This window comes from Platichthys flesus, chromosome 11 (assembly GCF_949316205.1).
Source record: "Platichthys flesus chromosome 11, fPlaFle2.1, whole genome shotgun sequence".
Lineage (NCBI taxonomy): Eukaryota > Metazoa > Chordata > Actinopteri > Pleuronectiformes > Pleuronectidae > Platichthys > Platichthys flesus.
In genome coordinates this window covers 22873892-22897533 of record NC_084955.1, presented here as the reverse complement: position 1 = coordinate 22897533, position 23642 = coordinate 22873892, and the positions used below count along the sequence as shown (strand labels likewise).

The 23642-nt window shown below is 44.9% G+C and overlaps 1 protein-coding gene across 3 annotated transcripts in view; it reads left to right on the top strand.

The window, feature by feature from the left end:
* Positions 1 to 23642, top strand: part of syngap1b (synaptic Ras GTPase activating protein 1b) — a 118567-nt gene that overhangs the window by 14795 nt on the left and 80130 nt on the right. For all 3 annotated transcript variants that reach the window (XM_062399349.1, XM_062399347.1, XM_062399348.1), the window contains exon 2: positions 16961 to 17244. In XM_062399349.1, the coding sequence (XP_062255333.1) occupies positions 16961 to 17244 (284 nt within the window). The remainder of the gene's footprint in view (positions 1 to 16960; positions 17245 to 23642) is intronic.

Here is a 23642-nt window from a genome sequence, read left to right as displayed (position 1 = left end):
AGACTGTACCTGCAGATAGGTGAATGTTCATGCCAAAACTTATTGTCTTAACATTTTGATTTGTGCCAAAACAAGAATACCAAGCTCTCAAGGCCAGATCTGCCTTTCTACCAAACGTTGGCTCCTGATCTGTGTTGAGTTAAAGTCACTTTGGTCACTTTATAGCCACAACTCTAGCTACTAGTACTACTAGTAACCATCTTTGAGAAAAATGTATCTAATATGTACTTTTTAGTTTGGTCCATGACCCATCAATGAACATGGAGGAGGCAGGATTTATGACCTATACCACAGCCAGTCACTAGGTGGCAATGAAGTCACTTTGGCTTCACTTTTATGGATTTGTCATGTCGTCCATCTTTATATCAAGTCCAAGCTTTAAGTCCTCCAGATTGAATGACAATTTATGATGTGACGTGATTGGCAGGTCGACATCAAGTGTTCATACTTTTCAAAACTGTACAGATCCCTGTCAAGAAATAATTAGTTTCATGATGTAACAAGGCCCTGGTTCAGGTTTGTTCAACTTGTTTTAGAGTAAGACTGAGGTTTAGGTTAAAGTTTTGTGATTTAGGTTAAAGTTAGGGCAACATTTACGTGTTCTCACTGTTTGTATTCGGTCGCCGAGACATGAGCAGTAAACAGGTTGAATCTGAGGATCCAGGCTGTCGCACTTGTTTGATGAATAACATGATTCATTTTGATTGAGATGAGGACTCAAATATTTAGTGAATCTGGTCCTCGGTGCTCTTCACAAAACAAAATCCTTGTCATGTTCTGAGAGGGTATTTAGACTTGGGGGTTACTCAAATTCCAGCGAACCAAGACCAATGAAATTCTTTTTTTGGGTTGGCACAGAATGACCCATCTTCACTTTTCAGTTTTAGAATGAATTTTACTTGCATAGAATATGTGCTGTGCTGTGCAGAGCTACCTCAGGATCCCTGAGGAGGAACTGGGACATGTTGCAGGGCTGAGGGAAGTCTGGGCTTCAGATAGGCGCCATAAAATGGATGGATTGATGGAATGAAGGATGGATGGATGGATATAGGCCAATTGAATCAATAAATAAAATAACATTGTAACGTCTGCCTTACAGAGCTGTGGTGAGGAAGGGTCCTCCATCATAGTAACGGCTGTCATCCCTTTATCTGCAGAGAAATCTATCGCTCTGACCTTGGAAGACACAACTTGGATGAGTCGTGAGATGCACAAAATGTAAACGCTACAGACTTTAGTTTGTCTTTAAATAGCAGATGGTTGATTAAATCATTTTTCTGGAATGACACATGGTAGTTGTGGTGTTTCTCTTCTCCTACGTCTTCAAAGTTCGACTACCTCAGTCTCTTTCTCGTGAAAGTCTCTGAACTTGTCCTACTAGCTTTGGGTTTTAATCTCGTGCCCCCCCCCCCCCAGCTTCTCAGTCTGCCCATCAGCTGTTTGTCAGACGGTGCTGAGGTGTGATATGAGTGAGAACTTTCAGTGACGACCCTTAGGGTAATAAAACCATGACACAGTTCCTCGTCTATCTCTGGATTGAGGACAAATGACTATAATTGTTCTTTATCTCTTAGGGACGGGATCTCGGCTCGACCCGCTTTCAATCGGCGTGGTGACACTCGTGAGAGAAACAATAACACACACACAGACACACACACACTCTGGGGTCAGGGCACCAGGAGCAAGACTTGCAGATGACATCACACCAGCTCAGTGTAGCTTCACGTCCTGTTCAGAAAATATGCAGTGTCACACATGATTACCAGAAACTCATCTTACACATACAATAAAATAAAATAAAAGGTGTGAAGGTGTGAGTACACAGATGGGGTACAAATACAGGACATGGTTTATCACTATATGTAAGGTAACGCTAATACGGAATTTGTATTTTAAAGGAAAGTAGACATTTAACAACTCAAAAACAAGATTAGAATAAATATGAAGATGTGGATTGTGGGAGAAGAAGCTTAAAAGGAGTATAAAGCAGATTACAATTGTGTTATTGTGATTGACAACAGTCCTTGATTATCAGTATCTCATTGATATGCAGCTTTACCCGTAGTAGAAAGTTGAAGATACACACTGTAAATTTCTCTGTAGTTTTGAGGCAGCTTCAGTGTGGCGAGGGAGGAGCCGACACAACAACAATCACAAGAGGACGAGCAAACTGGTCGGAGAAAACAGACAATAAATCAAAACCCCCAAAAGAACTCTGCTTCTGGGTCAGCAGGTCGGCAGTCTTGTTTCCCAGCTTCTGTTGATAAAGGAGTCGACATTATTCAGAGCTGCAGACACAGAACTTTTCCAGTAATAACACTGGTGCTGCTCATCAGGCAAGATTCAGCAGTTTATCAACATACAAGTCATTCCATCTGAACGGTGTTATTACTGTTTTATTACAGAAGATTTAATGTGCTGCTTTATTTTAAAGGAATAAGTCACAGTGGTGCTTTATCATTGCATCAGCCCCTGCACAGTTTATGCTTTGTTGTGCACTTAGAGCCGACCTGATTATTCCTCAGGACTGTGGTGGCACAGGAGCGACTGGATAATACTTTCTTTTGCAAAAATTATTCAATCGGTAGTTTCATCGTGACCAAAGAGCCAAGGAGAGAAGTTATGAACCGGCAAAGGCACATGAGTGAGGAGTGGTCATCATATACATAAACTTACATTTTTTATCCTTGTATCGTTGCAATGCATGAGATTAGAAAGAACATCAAACCAGTGGGATTAAAATACATGTTATCAGTCGCTGTGTAGTAGCGTCTCTGCTCTGTAGCGTCTGCAGATGTCAGGAAACAGGAAATGTCATTTTGTCTTGCTCGAGGGACTTCAGTCAGACACTCAGAATTGTTGTGTGTGTGTGTTGCAAAACAAATCACACACAGACAGTTTAAGAGATTTGGCAGCTCTGCATTCTGAATAATGAAATATTACCGTGATGAGGGTATTTCAAGGTTTCCTCAGGGTCCAGCCTCATGTCCTATATCAGCTGGGGATTGGCTCCAGTCCCGGAAATGAGCCTCACAAAAGAAGCTGTATAGCCAGCGAGTGTTCTCGATGTGTTAATGAGAATTTACCTCAGTATGCAAACACACAGATGCACACACAAGGTTCCTGCAGGTATTTTTCCAGGGAACGGAAGCAGATTGAAGTATTCATGATAGCATCAATATCAGTTTGCCTTATTCCTGAACTTTTCGAGAGAGCCTCAGATCATCTCTTTGGCTGAACTTTGTGGGGCGTTTACAAATAAGTAGCCTTATAACAAATTGGTTATATATATATATATATATATATATATATATATATATATATATATATCCTGTCTGTCCTGGTGTTGTTACAGCCGTGGTAAATGTAAATGAGCCTTCAGGCAGTTGCACCCTCATTGTGGTTGATACTGCACATAAAACAGATGCAGAAGAAGAATTTAAAAGTACAACGTTATGCAGAAGAATGTGATTTACTTGCACACACAGAGAGTCTCTTTATTCCTCTTTATTTGCTCCTCTCAGCACGCTGGAAGTCAGCCTCACAGCCAGGTGGAGAGGCAGGACGGCCGAGCTGAATGAAGCAGCAGCAGAAAGAAATGTCCAGCGTCCTGTTCAGTGTTTATTTATTCACACCCGGGCGAGAAAAAGGCCTCACCGAGCAACCTGGAGAGTTTCCTGCGCGGCCTGTCAAACTGTTTAGAGCCAAATGCAGGAGAGATTGAAAGTCGGGGAGAGGGATAAAAATAAAAAAAGACGGTTGGACTAGGGAGTCATGGGAAAGAACACGAGTGCCGACAGGGTGACAGGGGGAGGCTGAAATTCTACCCACCCGGCTTTTGTGAATTGCAACGTGCCAAACTGTTTTCGGAAATGGATTTTTCTGAATTAAGTTCTTACCTCCTTTTGTTGGAACGTAATTTTCCACTTTGTTCAGGGGGAAGTTAGAAATACAAAGCGCTGTGAATGATGCAACAACTCACACTGTGTTATTCAGTGTAGGCGGACAACAGCACAAAAGCAGCCCGGACACTCTGAAGTATTCCATACCTGGTCGTCATGACCTCACAGAAACAGCTGAGGCCTGAACTAAGTGCACATTTTGTTTTTTATCAGCTCTTACGTCTTTACCGTAACGTTTTTCATGTTTTTCTTTTTTCTTTCTCACGTTAATCGACAGGCAGGGAAATGCAGGGAAACGCTTCAGCCTTTTAAACCCAAATACACACAAGTCACATTTGTATATCTGTGACATTTTAAGTTTCCCAGAGAAGAGAAATGTTTGTGACATTTTGAGACGTTGCTGAAAATGAAGGTGAAGCTGGAGTTAAAAGACATTAGGTAAGTGGAGAGATGTGAGGGAGGGGGTGCGATGGAGAGAGAGAGAGAGAGGCACAGAGAGATGGAGAGCGGGAGAGAGAGTTGTGGGAGTGAGTGAAAGCGAGTGGGAGACCGAGAGCGAGAGAGCGGTGGAGAGGGAGCTGGTGAGAAAAGGCGAGTGCACGGCTATAACAGGCAAACACAACTTTGCTATTGGCCACAGCCTGAATGGCCTCAAGCTGTTCCCGTCATTCATCTGGATTCAGTTGCATCTTGAGCGCGAGTCCGTCCCGTTCACTCTCGGCCTCGAGGGAAATCCGGACCGCACTTTCCATAAATTTACTTTTCAATTTCTTTTGGTTTGTTTGTAAGCAAGAGTTCAGAACAACGGGTTTCGACAACATTGTGAGTTTTTAATGAATATTCCTGGGAAATAATTCGTGGATCTTGATTCCCAAAAACAAAAAGCAGGCACATAAGGGCTGCGATATCCATGAGTCTGTGGAATTGACTGCAGCTCGATTGGATTTAAGAGGACTAATGGGCTTTGGTGGAGATGTGAGCTCTGCTGAGTGCCGTTCCAGTTTTTTGTTTTGGCTCAAAGGGTCAGAACAAGTCACGTTAAGAGTCATGCAAGCAAATGCAAATGAACGTCGGGACATTTTGAGGCCGCTTGTTCTACAGCGTCCACGGTTTTCATGGACGACCACCAAAGTACCAAACACACAAGTCAAACAGATGGAGTCATTTTGGATTTATTGCTCATTTTGTCGTTATTAATAGCCACGTGCTAATCCATACATGTGTGCCTAAATCTGTTTGATGTGATTTACGCCCGGGATGAGTTTAATATTTTGACAGGGAGATTAGAACCCTTGTTTAAAGGAGGTTAAGAGCACATATAAAAAGAGCTGGGAAATCAGCCTGAGAAACAGGTAGATGCATTTGACTTGAGATTTGGGGAGGCAGAGGAAACATCACAGGGATCTGGAAATAAAAATAGACCGAGTGTGAGAGAAGATGGAGGAGTGAGAGGGAATGGGAGAGAGGTGAATGGTGGAAATGACAGATAATTAAGTTTGTCTTTTTAATCCCAGACACAGGAACATTGAGGATGAAAGGGGGGCTGGGGGGGGGGGGGGGTGACAGTGTGGAATGCAGAAGGGAAAGGGGGGGGGGGGGGGGGCACAGAGATGGAGATGAAAGATTTGCAGGAGGGTTAAAAAATGACGAGGCCACATCCAGGAAAAAAGAGAAGAAGCTGGAACCAGTGGGGGGGGGGGGGGGGGGGGGAGCTGAGAAACAGATGGGCAAGAGATTGATGTGAAAAGTGTGTGTGTGTGTGTGTCGGGGGGGGGGGGGCGTTCAGGAGAGGTTGTCAGGAGTTGATAGAGGGAGTTGAACGTTGGCACTTTACACATATTGCATTGTGGTTTTTATATTCTGGGTCCGCTCATGCACGAGTTTCCCTTTATTGTAACAAAAAAATGTTTTTATAATTCCAGTCACGTGTCTAACGGGCGCTGAAGATCTGCTCCTGCAGCCTAAATTTAATCCACGTCAGCTCAGTGCAGCAAAGACTTATAAAGTTAAGTCAAAGCTAACTTGATCAACTCAAACGAAATGAAGGAGTTAGCCAAACCAAGTTTGTGTGTTCTCCAAATGGACTTCTATGATATGGAAATCCTGGAAATGGTTTTTCCTGGTGAGCATTTTCTAGATTAGAAGAGGTTGAGGGACGGAGTTCGTCCTTCTAGAGAGTTCTGTTGCTGGTGTTGTGTTGAAAGTCACTCTTACAACTGACTTTGTTGGTTCACACCTTCAGTTTATATTCTGAAACAAAATAACAGGTGAGATGAACTAAAAAGAGGTGGTCTCAGCCCGGATTAAACTGAGCCCTGGTTTGGTTCATTTGCGTTTTCTCCGTTCAAACAACACTTACACCTGTCGACAAACCAGTCAATGTCAGGTAGATGCAGCCAACGTTCATGGTAACAACAACATACAAACCTTAACCCCTTATTAACCCACATAGGTCGTACACAAAACTTACGTTTGTGCCCTAAAATGCAACGTGAAACTAAAACTAACCACATCAAATGTAATCAGTGACATGCACCTTGGTTTGGAGTCCATGTCTGAAAACGGCTTAAGTGTTTTCTCTTGCAATAACCTGAGTCTAGACCTAAGGCCGATATATGCTACTCCTTTTTTGACGGACACATTGGAATGGCTTTGCAGCTGTGGAACGGGTACCTCAGACTATCAGTCGGCATTTTGGAGACCCCAAGGGATAGACCTTCGCTGTGACTGGTCCGCTAATGACATAATTTCCGCACACGTAATTTTCCGTAATCTCACATTTCCGGACCGGACACTTCCTGTTTCATTCCGTCCATCTCCTCTTCTGTTGTTGTTCTCGTCCAATAAAATACGTTACGAGCAAGTCCTCTTGTAAAGCAGCTCCAGCTCCATCAACAGCCTTAGTCTGTTAGTTGCCATAGTTCACTGTTTGTGAGAAAAGCCGGTTGGAGGTAAATAAACAGCGTGGACTTCTTTTGTATATATAGAACTCATGAGGTAGGCTTCTCTAAGCTCGTCTTCCATTGCGCCACCTACTGTTCGGCGGTGAATTGTTTTCAGCACCGACAGCTTTTCAGAACCATAAGTGAAAACGTGTCCGTCAGATCCGTCAGTCCGTCCGTCCGTAACGGATTCGGAGTAGCATACTGCAGCCTTTAGCCCTGACCACAACCAGGTCTTTTTCTGCAATGCTTTCCCTCAACCCAAAGTAACCATAAAGACAACACTGTCTTCTAAAGAGAGACGAAGCTTGTTGGGAAACACAACCTGACACGGCTTAACATAACAACAGCACAAAGGTGCCGACATGGTTTGTCCTCAGATGAACTTTACAGATCTTGTCCCCTTGTCTCCAGAGGCAATTTTTGGAAAATTTGGACTCTGACAATCAGATTATTAAAAAACCATTTCACGCAGCGATTGACTAATCAGAGGTGAGAACTTGTATATCCTTGAATCAATCTCTTTTCTTTCAAACCCTCCCTCCCACCACTTCCCTTCCTGTTTGTGCGAACAACCAATAAGCCACCGAGTGAACTCGACAAAATCCCAAAGTGTGCGCAGCAGGTCGTATTATTTTTTGTGCGGCACCTTTAATTTGTAATATCCCTTCCGCCTTTGGACCTTGGGTCGGACCACATGTCGTAACCCCCCCGTAGTACAGTGTGGTTGTGTTGGAGGGATTACACAGTCAGTATGGACAGGAGGAGTGATCACAGCCACCGAAAAAAAACTCTCTCAACTTACACACGGCATGTGAGAATCGTACGAGGACGGACTCGGATGCCCTGACTGTGTGTGTTGTGTGTGTGTGTCTGTGTGTCTGTGTGTGTGTGTGTGTGTGTCTGTGTGTCTGTGTGTGTGTGTGTGTGAGGACAGATTCATGGTGAACGTGGTTCCTATCGATGTGTCTGACGTTGTTGCAGAGTGTGTGTGCGTGTGTGTGTGTGTGTATATATAGTTATAGAGATGGAAGGAGGAAGAGGAGAGGGGGAGGGATGGAGAGAGAGAAACAGAGAGTAAGAGAGAGAGAGAGGGAGGTGCAATTCAGTATTTCATGGATGGCTGTGTTGCTATGGGAACAAGATGTGGGCTCCCTATTCCCAAAAAAGTGTCCTCCCTCCCTCCTTCCCTCCTTCCTTCCTTCCTTCCTTCCTTCCTTCCTTCCTTCCTTCCTTCCTTCCTTCCTTCCTTCCTTCCCTCTTTCCCTCTCTCTGTGTCTCATCACTCCATTCCTCTCGTTCTCTCTCTTCTTCTTCACGGCATCCACAGCATCTGCACCTCTCTCTCTCTCTCTCCTCTTCCCTTTCCCCACGATCACATCCCACCACATGCCTCCTCTCTCTCTCTCTCTCTCTCTCAATCTCTCATCCTCTCCTGTCATCCATCCTCTCCCCGCCCACTCATTCACCCCTCTCCCTCTCCCTCCCTCTCTCTCCCTCTCTCTCTCTGTCCATTCTGTCGCTCTACTCTTCTTCACTCCCCGATTTTTTTCCCTCTCCCTTGTCCCTCCGTCCTTCCCCTCTCCCGCTCTCCATCCCTCTTTCTCCCTGTCTCTCTTGATCTCTCCGTCTCTTTAACACTCACTTATATTCTATTCTTTTCTCGGTTGTCATGGCAATAGGCTGGGGGCGTGAGGGAGCGAGCGCGAGCGAACGAGCGGGAGTGGGTGTTTCGGAAGTGACATCTCTTGGGCAGTAACCTTGTTTCCTGTGTGGTGGAGTTGGGGGCGGATTCAAGGCGCATAGCGGCGCAGCAACAGTGACGCCGTGTGGACGCTTTGGGGAGAGCAATGGGGAACCCGGGACGCGCCGCGTGAGGGCTGGGTGAATGATCTGATAGGTGAGGATACTCTCTCTCTCTCTCTCTCTCTCTCCCACTCTCCATCTCTCCCACTCTTTTTGGTCTTTGCCACACACACACACACACACATACTTTTATCCTCCCATCTTTTTATCTGTCATCTCTCCTACATGGCTGAAGTGGATTCGCTGTAGTAAGTGAAATTTAAACGGGATCAAAGCTTCTGATTGAGTTTGAGTCTACATGCTAACACACATGTACATTTTCCACGAGTTGCAGGGTGAGTTTACCACAAGTCCACTCAATGCACCGAAGGCTTCACGGCTGCGGTGAACAGGGACTGTGTTTCAGAAGTCTGACATTTCTGCATCTCCACAGGAGGAGAGAAGGATGCCACAAGAACCTGAAAATGATTCACCCTCAATATAGATTTTCACCATTAACGTCGTAATGGCAAACACGTGAACAACTAGCTGCCAGAAACACATCTGACCTGGAGCAATATTAGCATTGAGTCCAGTTTTCACTCTCCTTACAGCTCTGACTGTTTCCATCTCTAAATACTAATAAATATGTGTTTTTTAGACGCTCCAGATGAAGATACTAACTCTATTTTTAGCAAATAAAAGGCTACAGCAACACAACATTAATGAGAAGGAACCTAACAGGCTTTTAAAACAATGAGGCTAAAAAAACGTAGGAATGCAATGATCCTAATTTAGATTGGTTTCAGCTCCCATGTTGACCTTTTTACGCAGATCAGCTGTGACACCACCGATACGCTTTAATACAGTTTCTTTTGCCAAAATGTCAATAAAATTATCTGGTCCTAGTCTCGCTCACATTGATGTAGTCGTGGTTTGCCATCACCTCAGTGTGTAGTGCCACGTGTGACCTAACGTAGAGATGGTGAGGAGTGAGGTGCAGAGACCACTTCTTATATAAAAACACAGATAAGATTAGTATTAAATGGTCAAATGAAGATTTAACCTGCATCCTGAAGCTCACATTGGATTTCATGGCTTGGAAGTTAACAAACGCACAAATAAAGACTGGCAACGTGCACATTATTTATTATTAACACAATAGTCCGGGACTACACAGTTGTGCCTGTGGACAAGCTGACCGTTAAATTGCCTCGTTGCTCCCAGTCATCAGTTTGTTCCCCAGTTGAAGAAGATGTGGAGACACATCCGCCCTCGGGCCTGGACAAGATGAGGAACGACAGTGTGGTTCTGTTCCTGTGTTCAGTCACTCCGCTCGTCGCCGACTGTTTGTGACATTAACAGCTTGTATAAGTCCCCTGATTGTTAAACATGGTACATTCCAATATAAAAGGAGGAGAAAACATAAAATACAAATACTTGATAATAAAAGGGAACACAAAAAAATAAATAACCTATAAGTAGAATGTTACTCAGTGGAATGTCAGTCAAGGCCAAACCTGTCCCCTTTTGAAAACATGTAGAAACCAACAAACAAACAATACAACTAGGGACTCATTAGAACATATGTCTTTTCCATCCGTCCCCTTAAATTCAGAAATCAGTTCAATAATCTAAGAAATATGTGAAAATATCTGACAAAGGCCGAGATAACAATGTTTAAAGAAGGTGATGAAAACATTCCCAGTTCCGCCTCCTGATGGGGATCCGCACCAAAATTGAATGGGTTCTCCCCGGACTTATACAGCATGCTTCCACTAAGTTTCATAATAATCTGTACAGTAATTATTGTGTATTTGTGTTCATAAACAAACAAATCGACCAACAAACAAATGGACAGGGGTGAAAACAACCTCCTATGTGATATTGTTGATGATTTATTGTGAACTACAGCGAACAGATGTGTTTAACTAAGTGTTTGTGTCATTCCGACATGTGAACAAAACAATCTCTAAACTTTTATTCTGTGATCGTCACAATGACAACAAATAATCGTCTGTAACTGCAGCAACACAGATGCAATGATCTCCTACGTGAGTCTGACACAGCGGGCGACTCCCCCACGTACCCCTGAGTGATGGCAGCGTCTGTAATTGGCACAAATAAAGTTTCAATTCAAAACAGAGATGCCTAATTAAAGTAAAGTGCCATCAGAAAAAGTGGAGGTATAGTGTCCCGATGCAAAACGCTGCAGAAAGCTCAGTTTCTGTCACTTTCTTTCCCTCAAATTGGTTGATTGCTTCGTCTCGGAGCCGATCGTGGCGCTGGGATTGTGCCAACACCTCAAATTGCAACGGCTTGATATTGGATTTTGAAAGCCAGAGGTCTCGGCACCATGTGAGGTAATCTTTGAGTAATTGGTAATGATCAATAAACCTATCTACCCCCCGCAGATACTGTATATTCGGTAATTTTGTGCTTCGAAGCAGATAAATTACGGCAATTACGTTTTTTAATGAAGTAAAGCCTCCGATTTCTGAATGCGGTTTATTATTAATATTTATTGTGCTGCATGGCAAATTGAGGACAAGACCAATGTGCTTGTTCTGCGAAAAAAAGTCTGACACTTCTGTGCCTCTGTGACCCCGACGCTGACATCTGACCTCCCCCTTGACTCAGCACTGACAGCAGCCTGCTGTCCTGCACACGTCCACCACTCTGACCCGCAGCCTGTCAAAGTGCAGCACTGCGTCCACTCTCACCAACTTCCAAATATTCATCCTTGGTAAAACATTTGCTGGAATATTGGATCCATTGGAAGCTGTGTCCGAGTGATGCAGGTGCAGCCGAGGTTACAGTCACGCCATGTGCACCGTGTGGGGCCTTCTTGCCTAGAAAGTGAGATGCTCTGAGTACATTATCTGCCCTGGGTGGCCCGGGGCTCTTGCAGGCTTTATTTTTAGCCCTGTTTTGGAGCTCAGTGATGTGTGTAAATCAACATTAGGCCTATCGGGCTCCAGTAATGACAACGTTGACTAAGGCTGACCAGTCATCCGATTGGTGCATGGCCCTCTTCTTTGTAAACTGCCAAGGACGGCAGAAAAAAAAGAAAGGGAAAGGAGCCCACAGAGAGGGGAGGAGAGAGGCTGTGGAGAGCAAATGAAAGACGGGAGCGAGGTGGAGGAAGATGAGGGGTTAGAAAAAGAAGCATCTCAGCATTTCTGCTCGTGCCAAATCGTTACAGTATATTCATGCAACATGGAGCCGCGCCTGTCCACCCCGTGCGTATGAACACACAGACAGAAAGAATGAGTCGGCTCATTGAAATTCTGTCCAGCGCGCTTCACAGGCCCTTAATAGGCAGCCTCGGGGGTGGAGAGGTAGGCCTACAGTAGAGCAGCGCAGATTGGGCTGCGGATGACTCACGCTGCTTATCCCCCAGTGAATATCTCAACATCATGACTTTGCTCTGCACAGTTGCAAAGTTTGGACTCAAGGGCTTGTAGGAGAAAGAGAGAGAGCGTGCCACTCGGAGCTGTGTCCCTCGGACGGCTCGTGGGAACGAACAACAAGTTCACGGTGCGATTACTCAACGTCTGTCATATCTGCTTTTACAGTTTGGCTTTCAATTGACGGCAGGAGATCAGCACTACTGCCTGTTCCCGCTGATTCATAAAATAGATTTGGATGTGTGCTAGCATGGGAAATAATGATAGTTCTGTCACAGTTTCCCTTTGCAGCGGACACATGTTGCCACGCAGCCTTTGAAGATTTCCGATAAACAGCTCGCAGCATATTAACAGAAGCTAAAACCTTCCTCCTGTTCACCATGTTTCTTTTCAGCTGTTAATCTATTGTGAAAAAAGTTTTTCAGAAGACATCCATCCCATGGTAATCTCGATAATATCACATAATGCTCTACAACAGTTAACTCTGGGGGGGGATTTTCTATCCTAGATTATAGAACGTATTTCAATCATCAAATGAGATCTGTCTGTGTTTCCTCCCAGAGGATCACTTTCATTTTTACCAGGAAGTATACAGACCCGACATGTGGTTAATCAAAGACGGGTTTGCATGACAGATCCCTGAATGGTGGATTCTACTTTCCACTCTCCATGTCCGCTGAGAGTTGCGTACTCGTTCCAGTCAGACGCACCGTTTGGTTCCTTTCATACTAAACTGAGGGTCTGTGTTTTATTCCAGTGGGTGATATTTTGTACCTAGAGCGTCCACATAGTGATCCCTGCGTGCCCCACCAGACCTGGGTGGAAATCGACATTGACAGAAACGGCAACTAAGAAATATCCTTAGAAGTGAAGTGAAGGTTCTCTATCACCCCCTGGTGGCTTGTTGCAGCTAGGCCATCCCTGCCTCCTTGATCTTAATGGATGAGTCAATGAAAATCTTCTCAAAGACGGTTTCTGTCACTTGAAGTAGTGCTGATCACAACGATTGATGTTCAAGTCCTCGTATTTGTGATCATTTTGGTTTTAGACTCACGATTGACCGAGCGATGGATTTGAAAGATGACAGAGTTTGTGTGCTGGATATTTTGGCCTAATTTCTGGTTAGTGGGAAGAAGTGGAGATACAATTTTTATACACAATCTAAGGTGTTAATCAATTAAAAGATGAAGTATGAGGGCACTGTTGCAGTCATTAAAGTTTAAATCGAATTGTCAGAAGTTTTCAAATATGATGGATTTTAACGTATAATAAATTGAGTATTTGGGGGTTTTGGCCTCCATCCATCCACCGGTCCGTCTGTCCCACTGTGCGCATGCAGGCTGATGCCGCTCCCAGAAGGAAACATCACAGATCAAACATCTAAAAATGTTTAATTAAACTGACTAATCAGTTAATTGGGAAATTAACCTGCAGATTCATTGATAATAAAAGTCCTTGTTGGTGTCGACTTCAAAACGCCCTGAGAGAAAACTGTTCCACGGGAAAGAGAACTCAGATGGGGTAAAAATAAATCATCCAAAATCCAAAACTCTCTTCTCCTCATGGCGCTTGCATTGTGTGAAAGTGTTCAGACACGAAGGCTGAGCAGAGGCTATGGTGACCCTTTAATTCAGCCCCGTCACAGTGGCCCATATTTATGGCCTCGAGTTTCTGTCTGACTAAATTATTCATATTACAAAATATTATTTTTTTACTCTGTGGCTGAATGAAAAGGTTATGAAGTGTTTGAAGAGGCCGCCCAGCATCACAAAGGGACCCAAATTATATTCCATTACGACAGCCATGCGTTTGATTGACGTGCCCTTGAGCAGGAACTCAAACCTCACCCGTCAGGAACATTATGTCACCCGGCAGTTTTCATTTCCAGTGTCCGCGCTCCGCTCCTTCAAATCCTCCATGCTAATTAGCTGCAGCGGTTTAGGAGCTCATCTATATTTCATCAGCTCGACTCGTGGATCAAACGCGAACCTGAGAAAATCAACTTGAGTTGTTGTTTTGTCCCCGATTAGATGATCGTCTGTTGTGCTCCCCCCCCCCCCCCCCCCCCCCCCCCGCTCCGACGCATGCAGCAGAGGGCCTGAGAGGCGGCGATGCAGTAAAATAATGGGTTGTGACACGCTGCACTGTTGCATTGTGGGCTGCAGGTGACTCTTTCTGCAGGAGCGCAGCGTGGAGCTTCTCTCAGACACCTTCATGGTCTGTTTCCTCCGTCAGACATGTTCCACAGGAAACATCAAGCAAAGGGGTCAGTCGCTACTGTCGGGGGGGGGGGTGTGAACCCGAGGCCATAACTTGGATCTTCCCTTGTGTAACATTTGTGTGTATGTTTCGCTCGCATAAACAACTGTTACTCTCGACAGTGTGTGTGTGTGTGTGTGTGTGTGTGCACAGCCTGCAGATGTTGTTAGTGTGAATGTGGCTTTTTGCTTGGTGCAGGAGGTGCAAGCCCCCCCGAGGGATGTTACTGAAACTGACTCACACACTGCAGAGGTCTGTCTTAATTTGTTCACCCCCTGGATTTCTTGCACTGCATACATCCAGGGGGTGACAGGGTCAGATCAGCTGTTGTTGTTTAGCGGTTGAATCTCTGTGCTCGGACCAGCGTGTATAATCTTGATTTGCCTCAAAGGGAGAGGCTGTCACTGTTTTGTGTTTTTAAGTAGGATTGAATAAGCCCGTTCACTCAGTGCATTGTGGCTCATTGTTCCCCGGCATATTTGTAAAAGGGGAGAAAGTGTTTGAGTTCCAGTGTCAGGCAGGATCAAGTGAGAGAGCTGCCTCAGGAACTTTGCTCTTGTATCTGCCGCTCGAAAAAAAAACATGAAAACTGTGAACTGCTCAGTGGTCATCTGAGTGATGGGAGAGCGGCTGCCGCTGCCTCTTGCTCCACGGGGAAGAAACACAAAACGCCTAAAGCTTTATACAATGATAGTAAACAAGGAGTCTTAAAAAGGAGGAAGACGACGTGTAAGGATGATGTTAAAACAACAGATCCAGGCTGAGAGTGTGTGAAGAGAGAGAGAGAGAGAGAGAGAGAGAGAGAGAGAGAGAGAGAGAGAGAGAGAGAGAGAGAGAGAGAGAGAGAGAGAGAGAGAGAGAGAGAGAGAGAAACAAGGCAAAAGTGTTGAAACCTATAGAAATGAGACAAAAACACTGAGTACAATGCTTTCTGAGGCCAAGGCCCAACCTTTCACCCAATTTGCAAACACTGTTCACTAAATAAGCCGGATTTGTGTCATCAAGATCGGTGAATTACTCTCTGAGAAATGTTATGTAATGTTAAAGAAAGTGAAAACTTCCCGGATCCACAAACCAAACTTTAAACGGGTTCAATCCAAACCTAAGACCGAGTCAAATATCTGTCTCTGAAATGTGTCCAACACTGTTTGATCAAGTTCTTTAATTAACCGAGGCACAGAGCTCTCTGGTATCATTTTCATTTTACTCCCTGCAACTTCTCGTATGATCCTCGGAACCGGGGATAATGTCGAGGATAATTTGTGCCTCCGCCGAAGAGCTGAGGGTTCAGATCCTCTGTGTGTCCGTCAGCAGGAGGACGTCTCAGGGAGCCTCAGAATAGATGTGGCGGACGGGACAGCCTGGGGCCAGGGAACAGATGATTAGATTTGGGTTCTGAGAGCTGGATCTAGGACTTCTTCAATTAGACTATTATCATTTTTTATCTGTGGCTACAGAGATGGAGAGTTTCACTGTGTTTGCTGAGTCACTATCAAGTGTCATCTTCTTATAAATGAAGATTTAATGCGCCGGGAGCCGAAGCCCTTAGGTAATTGTTGAAGGTGTGTTGCTAGTGCATTTTGTGTCATCCTAATTTCACTTTTCATTTGGCTCAGGACCCAGGTTTTAGTCCTGAGAGCTGCCTGATGTTCTCGTGTTTTATTTTTGGTCTTGTTTGTTTGCGGGGGGGGGGGAGTTTAGGAAAACAAGGGCAGGGGAGGAACGAGGACATTTCCTCTGGACCAATGGAACACAGGCAATCAGCGAACATGAAATATGTTGGAGGTATTTTTAAGGCTGGTAGGTGTGGGTGACAACAAAAAGTTAAATGGGTCCAACTCTTGTTTGCTTGTCATTTTTGACCCAGTTTGAAAACCGATTGTGTCTCTTTTCTCATATTCTGTGGTCTTTAATTTCACTTGTGAGAAGCAAAGGGTATTATTGGAGCTGTCGGTGAATTCATTCCAACTTTTACTGCTTCAACATAATTTTGGGGAATTTGGGGAGATGTGTTTATTCACTTTCTCACATAGTTAAATAAAAAAGATTGATACCAGCTTGATGTAGTTTCCCTCGGGTATAATATCGCCAAAGTACTGTAACGTAATGCTGCAGAGATATAAAGACATTTTATGGGTTTGTTAACGATATTTGTGCACCAGCCTGCATTGTGGGTGTCCACAGAAATACTATCAATAAGTTACATCTGCGTACAATATCTTTATAGTGATTATAATTTGTTATAAATCACTTTTAACTGAATACCTCTTATGAATGCTAAATGAAGTGGGGGGTTGAAGTGTGTTTTATGTAATTTAAAGTGTTACTTCCTATCCTCCTTCCGTGTAAAGGTACTTTGGACATTCTGTAAGACACGTGTTCTATAAAAGACATTATAATTGTTAATTATTTTTATTTAATCATCCACATTTGCGTGTTCTTTCTAGTGTCCTCTGCTCTCGGCCTGCACAGTCTCTTTCTAAGTATTGTGTGATGACCTCTTCCCGGCCGACCCAATCACACACACACTGTAATGACACCTGACACTGATGTGATGAGGACGGACGTGTCCCAGCATCACTGCCCTCCCACTGCTGATCCTAACTGACCTTTTCTTTCCTCCCCTCTCCTTCCCCCCTGCACCCCCCCCCCCCCTGTCCAGATGCAAGGTGTGCCGTCCCCCCCTCCTATCATCATCACCATCATCGCTCCCAGCCTCCCCACTCCTTCCACGCTCCCTCCTACGACCGTCCCTCCTTCGACCGCCCTTCCTTCGACCGCCCCGTCTACGACCGCCCTTCCTTCGACCGTCCCTCCTACAACCGCCCCTTGCAAGAGCGACCCATCTACGAGCGACCCTCGCAAGAGCGTCCGCCCCAGGACCGCTGGAACCCCCGTATCCGTGTGACCCCTGGAAATCAGTTCTACATGTTGGACCAGGAGGAGGTACTGTACCCTCACACACCAGGAACACACTGAGACTGGTGCTGGTTTGCAGGAGAGGTTGCAGATACAAATAGTAGAGAATCACACTGAGTATCACACAGACCTTTAGAGAGCATTTATCATATTGTACAATTGTATTTCGCAAACACTTCACATGTCTCTTTGGGGTAAAACAGGTTGAAGGGGTTCTGAACATGTTCTGACACAGTGACTGAGTCTTTGTGCTGCTTAGACAAATCCCACTTTTCAGCTAATACGTGTTTTATAAGACAGAGATCAGAGCGAGTGAAGTAACCAGAGTCTGTCCCAGACGCCCGAGCTTCCCCTGGATCACTGTCGCCTCAGGCCGGCTCTTTTCAGGGTTCATTTCAAGAGCCTGTGTCAAGTCGGCAGGAAGCTGGAAACTTCAGTTAACTGGATCCTGACTGTGTCACTTTGACCTCAGCAGAGAGAATCCTCTCAAAGTGGGACACGTGGGGTTATTTGCATTCAACCTGAGTGATCCTGTCAACACACAGCTACACAAAGTGACAGGAACTGAGGACAATATGCAACTGGCTATAGGCACAAATGAAATCATGCATCAATCATAATTAATATGTTTATTGTTTATTTCAAGATTAAAGTCTGATTCTTGCCCCTAAAAACATCTAAAATAACATGTATGTGCACAAAACACAATATTGACCTTATCCATATATAATGTTATTATTATTTATTTGGAATATTGTGTTATACATTTTGACAATTATATCAAAAATAATTATCGTTATGATTTTATCACCCAGCCATATTACTGTGTATTGTGGTGTATATATAAACACTTCCCTTTACTGTCTTCTTTTTAGCAGTTTTTAAATAGGGATTAAAAGACTAAAGAACTAATCTTACACAGTTGTAAGATTTAAGTATTTACCAGGAACAAAAACAACACATGACTGGAGGCTGGTCTCCAAAACTTATAAATAGTGATTAAATATTAAAACACACTTGTGACCGATGTGTCTTAGTAGGAAAACAAGTTGAAGGATACAGAGGAGTGCATTGTAGTGTGTATTAAATATTCTCAAAATGCATTTAGATCCCCTTATAACAACATCATAGCTCATTATAAACCATTTAACATTTCTTATCTAATAATTGCCACAGAACACTCTGTATCATATCGGCTGTTTGTGGAGAAATTGACCAATCCCTCCTTCTTCAGAATATACCTGACACCACTTGTTTGAATCAGGTTTGATAGTTTTGATTAATGGATGGAGCGAACCTGCTGCTGCTGGTGAAGAGGAGCTCATGTTGCTCTTCAGGCCAGGAGAGGACACTGTTCTTCTACTTTCCTTCCACCTCTGCTTTGCACTTTCTACTCACAAGAACACCCAGTTTACGGCCAGCCTGCTGATTTATGACACCACTTATGACACCGTACCGGTAATGGAGCCCGAGACTGGTGTGATCTATAGGTCGCCTCCCAGGACTCTGCTCGCATTATGAGAACCAGACCACAGACGCTGGTTTGGGTTTTAATTTGGTCTCAAGCCCCAAAAAACTTTGAAACCTCAGCAGTTTGCAGGAAAACAGTGAAGCAGCTTTTACCTTTGTTGTGTTCTATCGTGACGTGCCTCTCTGTTTGTACTAATGCGTGTACTCTGGGTATTAAACAGTGTGTATTACTGTATTTCATAAGAATCCAGCCCTGCACCGAGGCCCGTTGTTATGTTCTGGGATTCTGGTACGTCAGTAAAGTAATCAATCCTTATGTGGCCCTTCAAAGCGTGTGGGTGATGACTTCACTGTAGCGTGTGTGTGTGTGTGTGTGTGTGTGTGTGTGTGTGTGTGTGTGCACGGCTGCCAATAGTATTTCAACGGTTCCTCACTCAGAGGGATAGAGTGTGCTGAGATCATGATGAGAGACCTGTGCTGCTCTGGAAGGATTGAATGGAGAGCCCCGGTTCAGTCCATCTCAGCCCGATCCCTGTCTAATTGTGCCAATAGGGCGGCAGCTGTGAGTGGATCGGAGGCGGGGCTGAGGTGCTGGTATCCGTCTCCTCGGCGCCTGCGTTAAATATTCATGCCTGTCACTCACCTCATGCAGAACTGGCGTCTCGCTTCTCTTTTCTCTTTCACTCATCCTTCCATTTATTTCTATTCGTTTTGGATGTCTCGCCAAAATAAAGGATTGGGTTGGAGCAGGACAAGGCTCTTTTTCCGCTCACACACCTCTCAACTCTCACCCTTCTGTTTTTCTGTTTGCTTTCATGCCTGGCGTCTGACCTCAGCATCCAGTCCCTGCTCTCCTGTGTGTCCTTGCTCTCCTCCGGGCTCGCATAAATCGTTCACTGTGACCCTTTTTTCCCCTCCTCCTCTCTCTCCCTCTGTTCCCTCCATCTCTCACCTCTCTTTATCCAGTGCATCTGTTCAATCTCTTTTCACGCCCACCCTCCCTGCGTCTGTCTCCACTGCCCCACTTCCCCTTTCCCTTCATCCCTCTTCATCTTTCTTGCCCTCCTACACAGGTTCTCACCCTCCATGCCCTCACCCTTCCACCTGTCCCCCAGCCCCCCCCCCCCTCGCTCATGGGGGACGGGGGACTGGCAGGGGTCTCTGGCTCTCCTGAAGGCCACCTGTCTCTGTTCTCCTCACAGCTCCATTCAGTTGTCGCTCTGTTTGTTTGCTCATTTGTTTCCCCGTTGTTTCATGAGTGGCAGCCATCAGAAGGAGGCAGGGGGGGGGGGGGGGGGTCCTCCTGGAGAAATGAGGTGTCACTTTGGAGAATGAGGTTGTTGTGTGTAAAAAAATGTGTGTTAATCCTGCGCCCTTGTAGCTCTGGATTCTGACGTGTTGGTCCCATTGAGCTGTTTCCTGGTGATGCAGGACACCCTCACTGGCACGTCAACAATGTTGCCTGATTTTAATTGACTAGGATTTTTTGTTTCCCATAATATGTTTATTACCTCTGCTATGGAAGTGATGTGTTTGAACACTGTCAGTCTGTGTTCGTCAGCAGCATTAATCAAAATCTATTTAACAGATTTCTATGAAACTTGGTTGAAGGATGCGACGTAACACATTTAATTTGGTTTTAAATCGGATATAGACCCGACTTTCACTGTAGAACTATAGACCAGTACTTGGGTTAGACACGTGAAAACTTGAGGGGTCGTATCATTGATTAGTTTCCTGGGTATATTAGCTGAATAAGTCCTGGGCAAATATTGTTTTTATAATCTGTAAGATCCTCATCTATGAGAGTTCTATCACATTTCCATCAATCGATCCGTCTGCAGTCTGCTCTGCCTCCTTCTGTCCTGCAGGGGGAGGAAGAGGGCCGGCAGTGACAGCTGGCTGACATCCTCTTCACCTCCTCCTCCTATTCCTCTTCTTCTCAGCTCAAATTAATATGAGGCAACAGAGTTTTATATACCACTGCCGTGCACCAGTGCCCTGTCCCCTGAATCATGTGTCCAGGCTGCCGTCCCCCAACTGTGCCAGTATTACGCAAGAAGATACCGATGGGGTGGGGGGGGGTCACAGGAATTGTTCAGCACACAAGTGCCTGCTGGGAAATATCATCTCCACGGACGTAGCACTGCAGTAATTCAAAATGAAAAAGATATCAGTGCATTTCTTATTTTTCGGTTAAAGTGTTGTTCTCCTTCTGCACAGTGTCTCCGGCCCGTTTACAGCTCCACTGCTGGCACTGCAAAGAAATGATAGAACGAGCCCCCCCCCCCCTCGCTTCATCATCCTGCATCTGCTGTTGTCCCAGTGCATGAAGTGACACGGAGGGGGGGGGGGGGGCAGCATGTTTGCTTGTGACCCTGGAGAACACCCCCAGGTGGGAGGTAGAGGGATTAATTATGTAATGAATGAAGTTGGGCAGGGAGTCGCTGGAGAGAAAGGTTGATTGTTCCAGAGCGACGCTGACCCGAGGCTCCTGAGGCCATTTTAACAAAGTCTCTGGTATTTCACTGACTATTACCTGCGCTTTGAATAGAAAATCGTCCCTCACTCAAAAATAAAACATTTGTCAAAAGGTCATCTTGTACATACAAGGGGTTTAAATGGCTTTTATCTCGGCGTTTTGATTAATTTGTCCATCCCCTTGTATCGCGTACATGTTTGTCCTCCTCCTGAATACCTCGGAGGCTCCGGGAGAGAAAGCTGAAGACGAGGCCTAATTTGTCTCCTACCACCTTACGGGGAGCAACTGCCAGATCTCAGTGACCTTAAAAGAAATCTGCTGCCATTTATCATTTTTATTGAGAAGAACTGCGCTTGGCCACGTCTCTCTCTCTCTCTCCCTGTGGGATGTGAACACTTAAGAGTGTTTTGAACTTTTCTAATGCACTTAGCATCTACAAAGATACGGAGGAAACCAACCGAGCTATCATTTATATTTAAAGTGTTTATTTGATGGACTTACTGAGTTGGCAAAGCTGTGCGTGTCACCAGGTAAACGTTTTTGTCGACTTTCTCTCACTTTCTCTGCCTGTGATTACTCAGGTTTCACTTTCAGTACAATATCAGTGTTCTTCAAATAATAGGATATTATATAACAGATAATAGATATAGATATTAACATAATACAATATTTGCATTACTCCATGGTGTGTTTACTGTGCTTTAATGGTGTAGGTGTGTAGTTCTGTGGCTAACACTGAAGCTCCGGAGGAGGAGGAACATCTGTCCGTGAGAGGACGTCACTGGTCTGAAGGACAAATCGTGCTTTTGGCCACTTCAACCTCCTATCGTGATGTACGGGACCCTGTGTGTGTGTGTGTGTGTGTGTGTGTGTGTGTGAGTGTGTCTGTGTGTCTGTGTGTCTGTGTGTATACCTTTTTACGAGGACCAGTCTGAGTTGGTTGGAGGACGTTTCAAGTTTTCATCAGGGTCAGGTGAAGGTGCTCTTGGACATTAGTCAATGAGTTGTACCCAGGAGGGTAGAGAAACAACCTGTGTGTGTGTGTGTGTGTGTGTGTGTGTGTGTGTGTGTGTGTGTGTGTGTGTGTGTGTGTGTGTGAATGTGTGTGTGTCTGTATGTGTTACACACCCAGCAGTATATATTCGGTTACCGCCCTGTGCAGAAATCACACATTACACAGACTCTTCCTCACTTCTCTTACTTTTTTCCTTCTTCTTCACACAGATATGTACTTTATACTTTCTTATTGTCTCTTATTATCGCTTCTGAAACATACACATACACACACACACACACACACACACACACACACACACAGATGCACACACTCACACTGATACTCAGCTGGTGAAGCAGTAGTGACATATGGGCTTGCCAGCCTGCAGCATCGCTCATCACAGCCTGCCAAGCTGAAAAAAAACAGCCTCCTCCTTCCTCCTCAGATCAATGGCACTGCCTCCTCCTCCTCCTCCTCCCGTCCCCTGCCGCCACCACCTCTTCCGCCCTGCCTCCACCCCCCTCCCCCCACCTCTTCTACAAGTTACTCCTCTTAGACATGTATGTGAGAGAATGAAGTTTGACCAACTCCAGATAATCATCAAGAACTTTCAATCAGCATGGATTTTCAGAAAACCTGGATGTTTATCAACTTTACACAGTTTATGGTTCATTGAGCACACAATGTATTTATCGACTGTCCCACACACATCAGCCAAAAGTGTCTCACGCACAGACACGTTGGTATCTGCATATCAATTTACCTTCATGCGTCAATATGAAAACTTATTTTACAGATTGAAAGATTCAGACAAGATGTGCACTTAACTTTTCAATTATAAATAAGCTCAGGTCCCACACGTGTTTGAGTTTTCTTTATCTAGAACAAAGCGTTTAGGTTTAAACTGTAAAATATCAGGCAGAAATTCTTTACTCCTCAATATCTGTCACAGCATCAGCCCCGAAAAACCATACAGGTCGGGTTCCACTGTGCACCTCAGTCTGTCCCTGTTCCCACTCATGGCGACCACCGGAGCCGCTGTTCTGTCACATCTCCAGCTGCAGACCCTGCAACATCTGACCAATCAAATCCCCCCCCCCCCCCCCCCCTTACTGTAAGTAGTGGTGGGAAGCCTTTGTGCCAGCTGAAGTGAGAGGGTGGTGAAGAGAGGTATTCTGGGTGTTTTTTTTCCATGAGTCAAGTTGTCAGTGATGAATTGCACCGGGCAGGAGAGAGAGAGAGAGAGAGAGAGAGAGAGAGCGAGTGGGTTCGTTCTTGTTCAAGTTGATGTGATTGAGGGAAATTAGCATATTAAGTTGCCTGTAATTGAGGCGCTGACATCGAGGTGACGAGTCAAGAGCTTAACTTCTTAACATCACGTAATGCGAAACACACGTTTATCCTAAAGTCCTGTTCCTAAAGAGGATAGAGTTTAAGTTGTTGATCTGTGTTAAGGAGACACAAACATACGCCTCG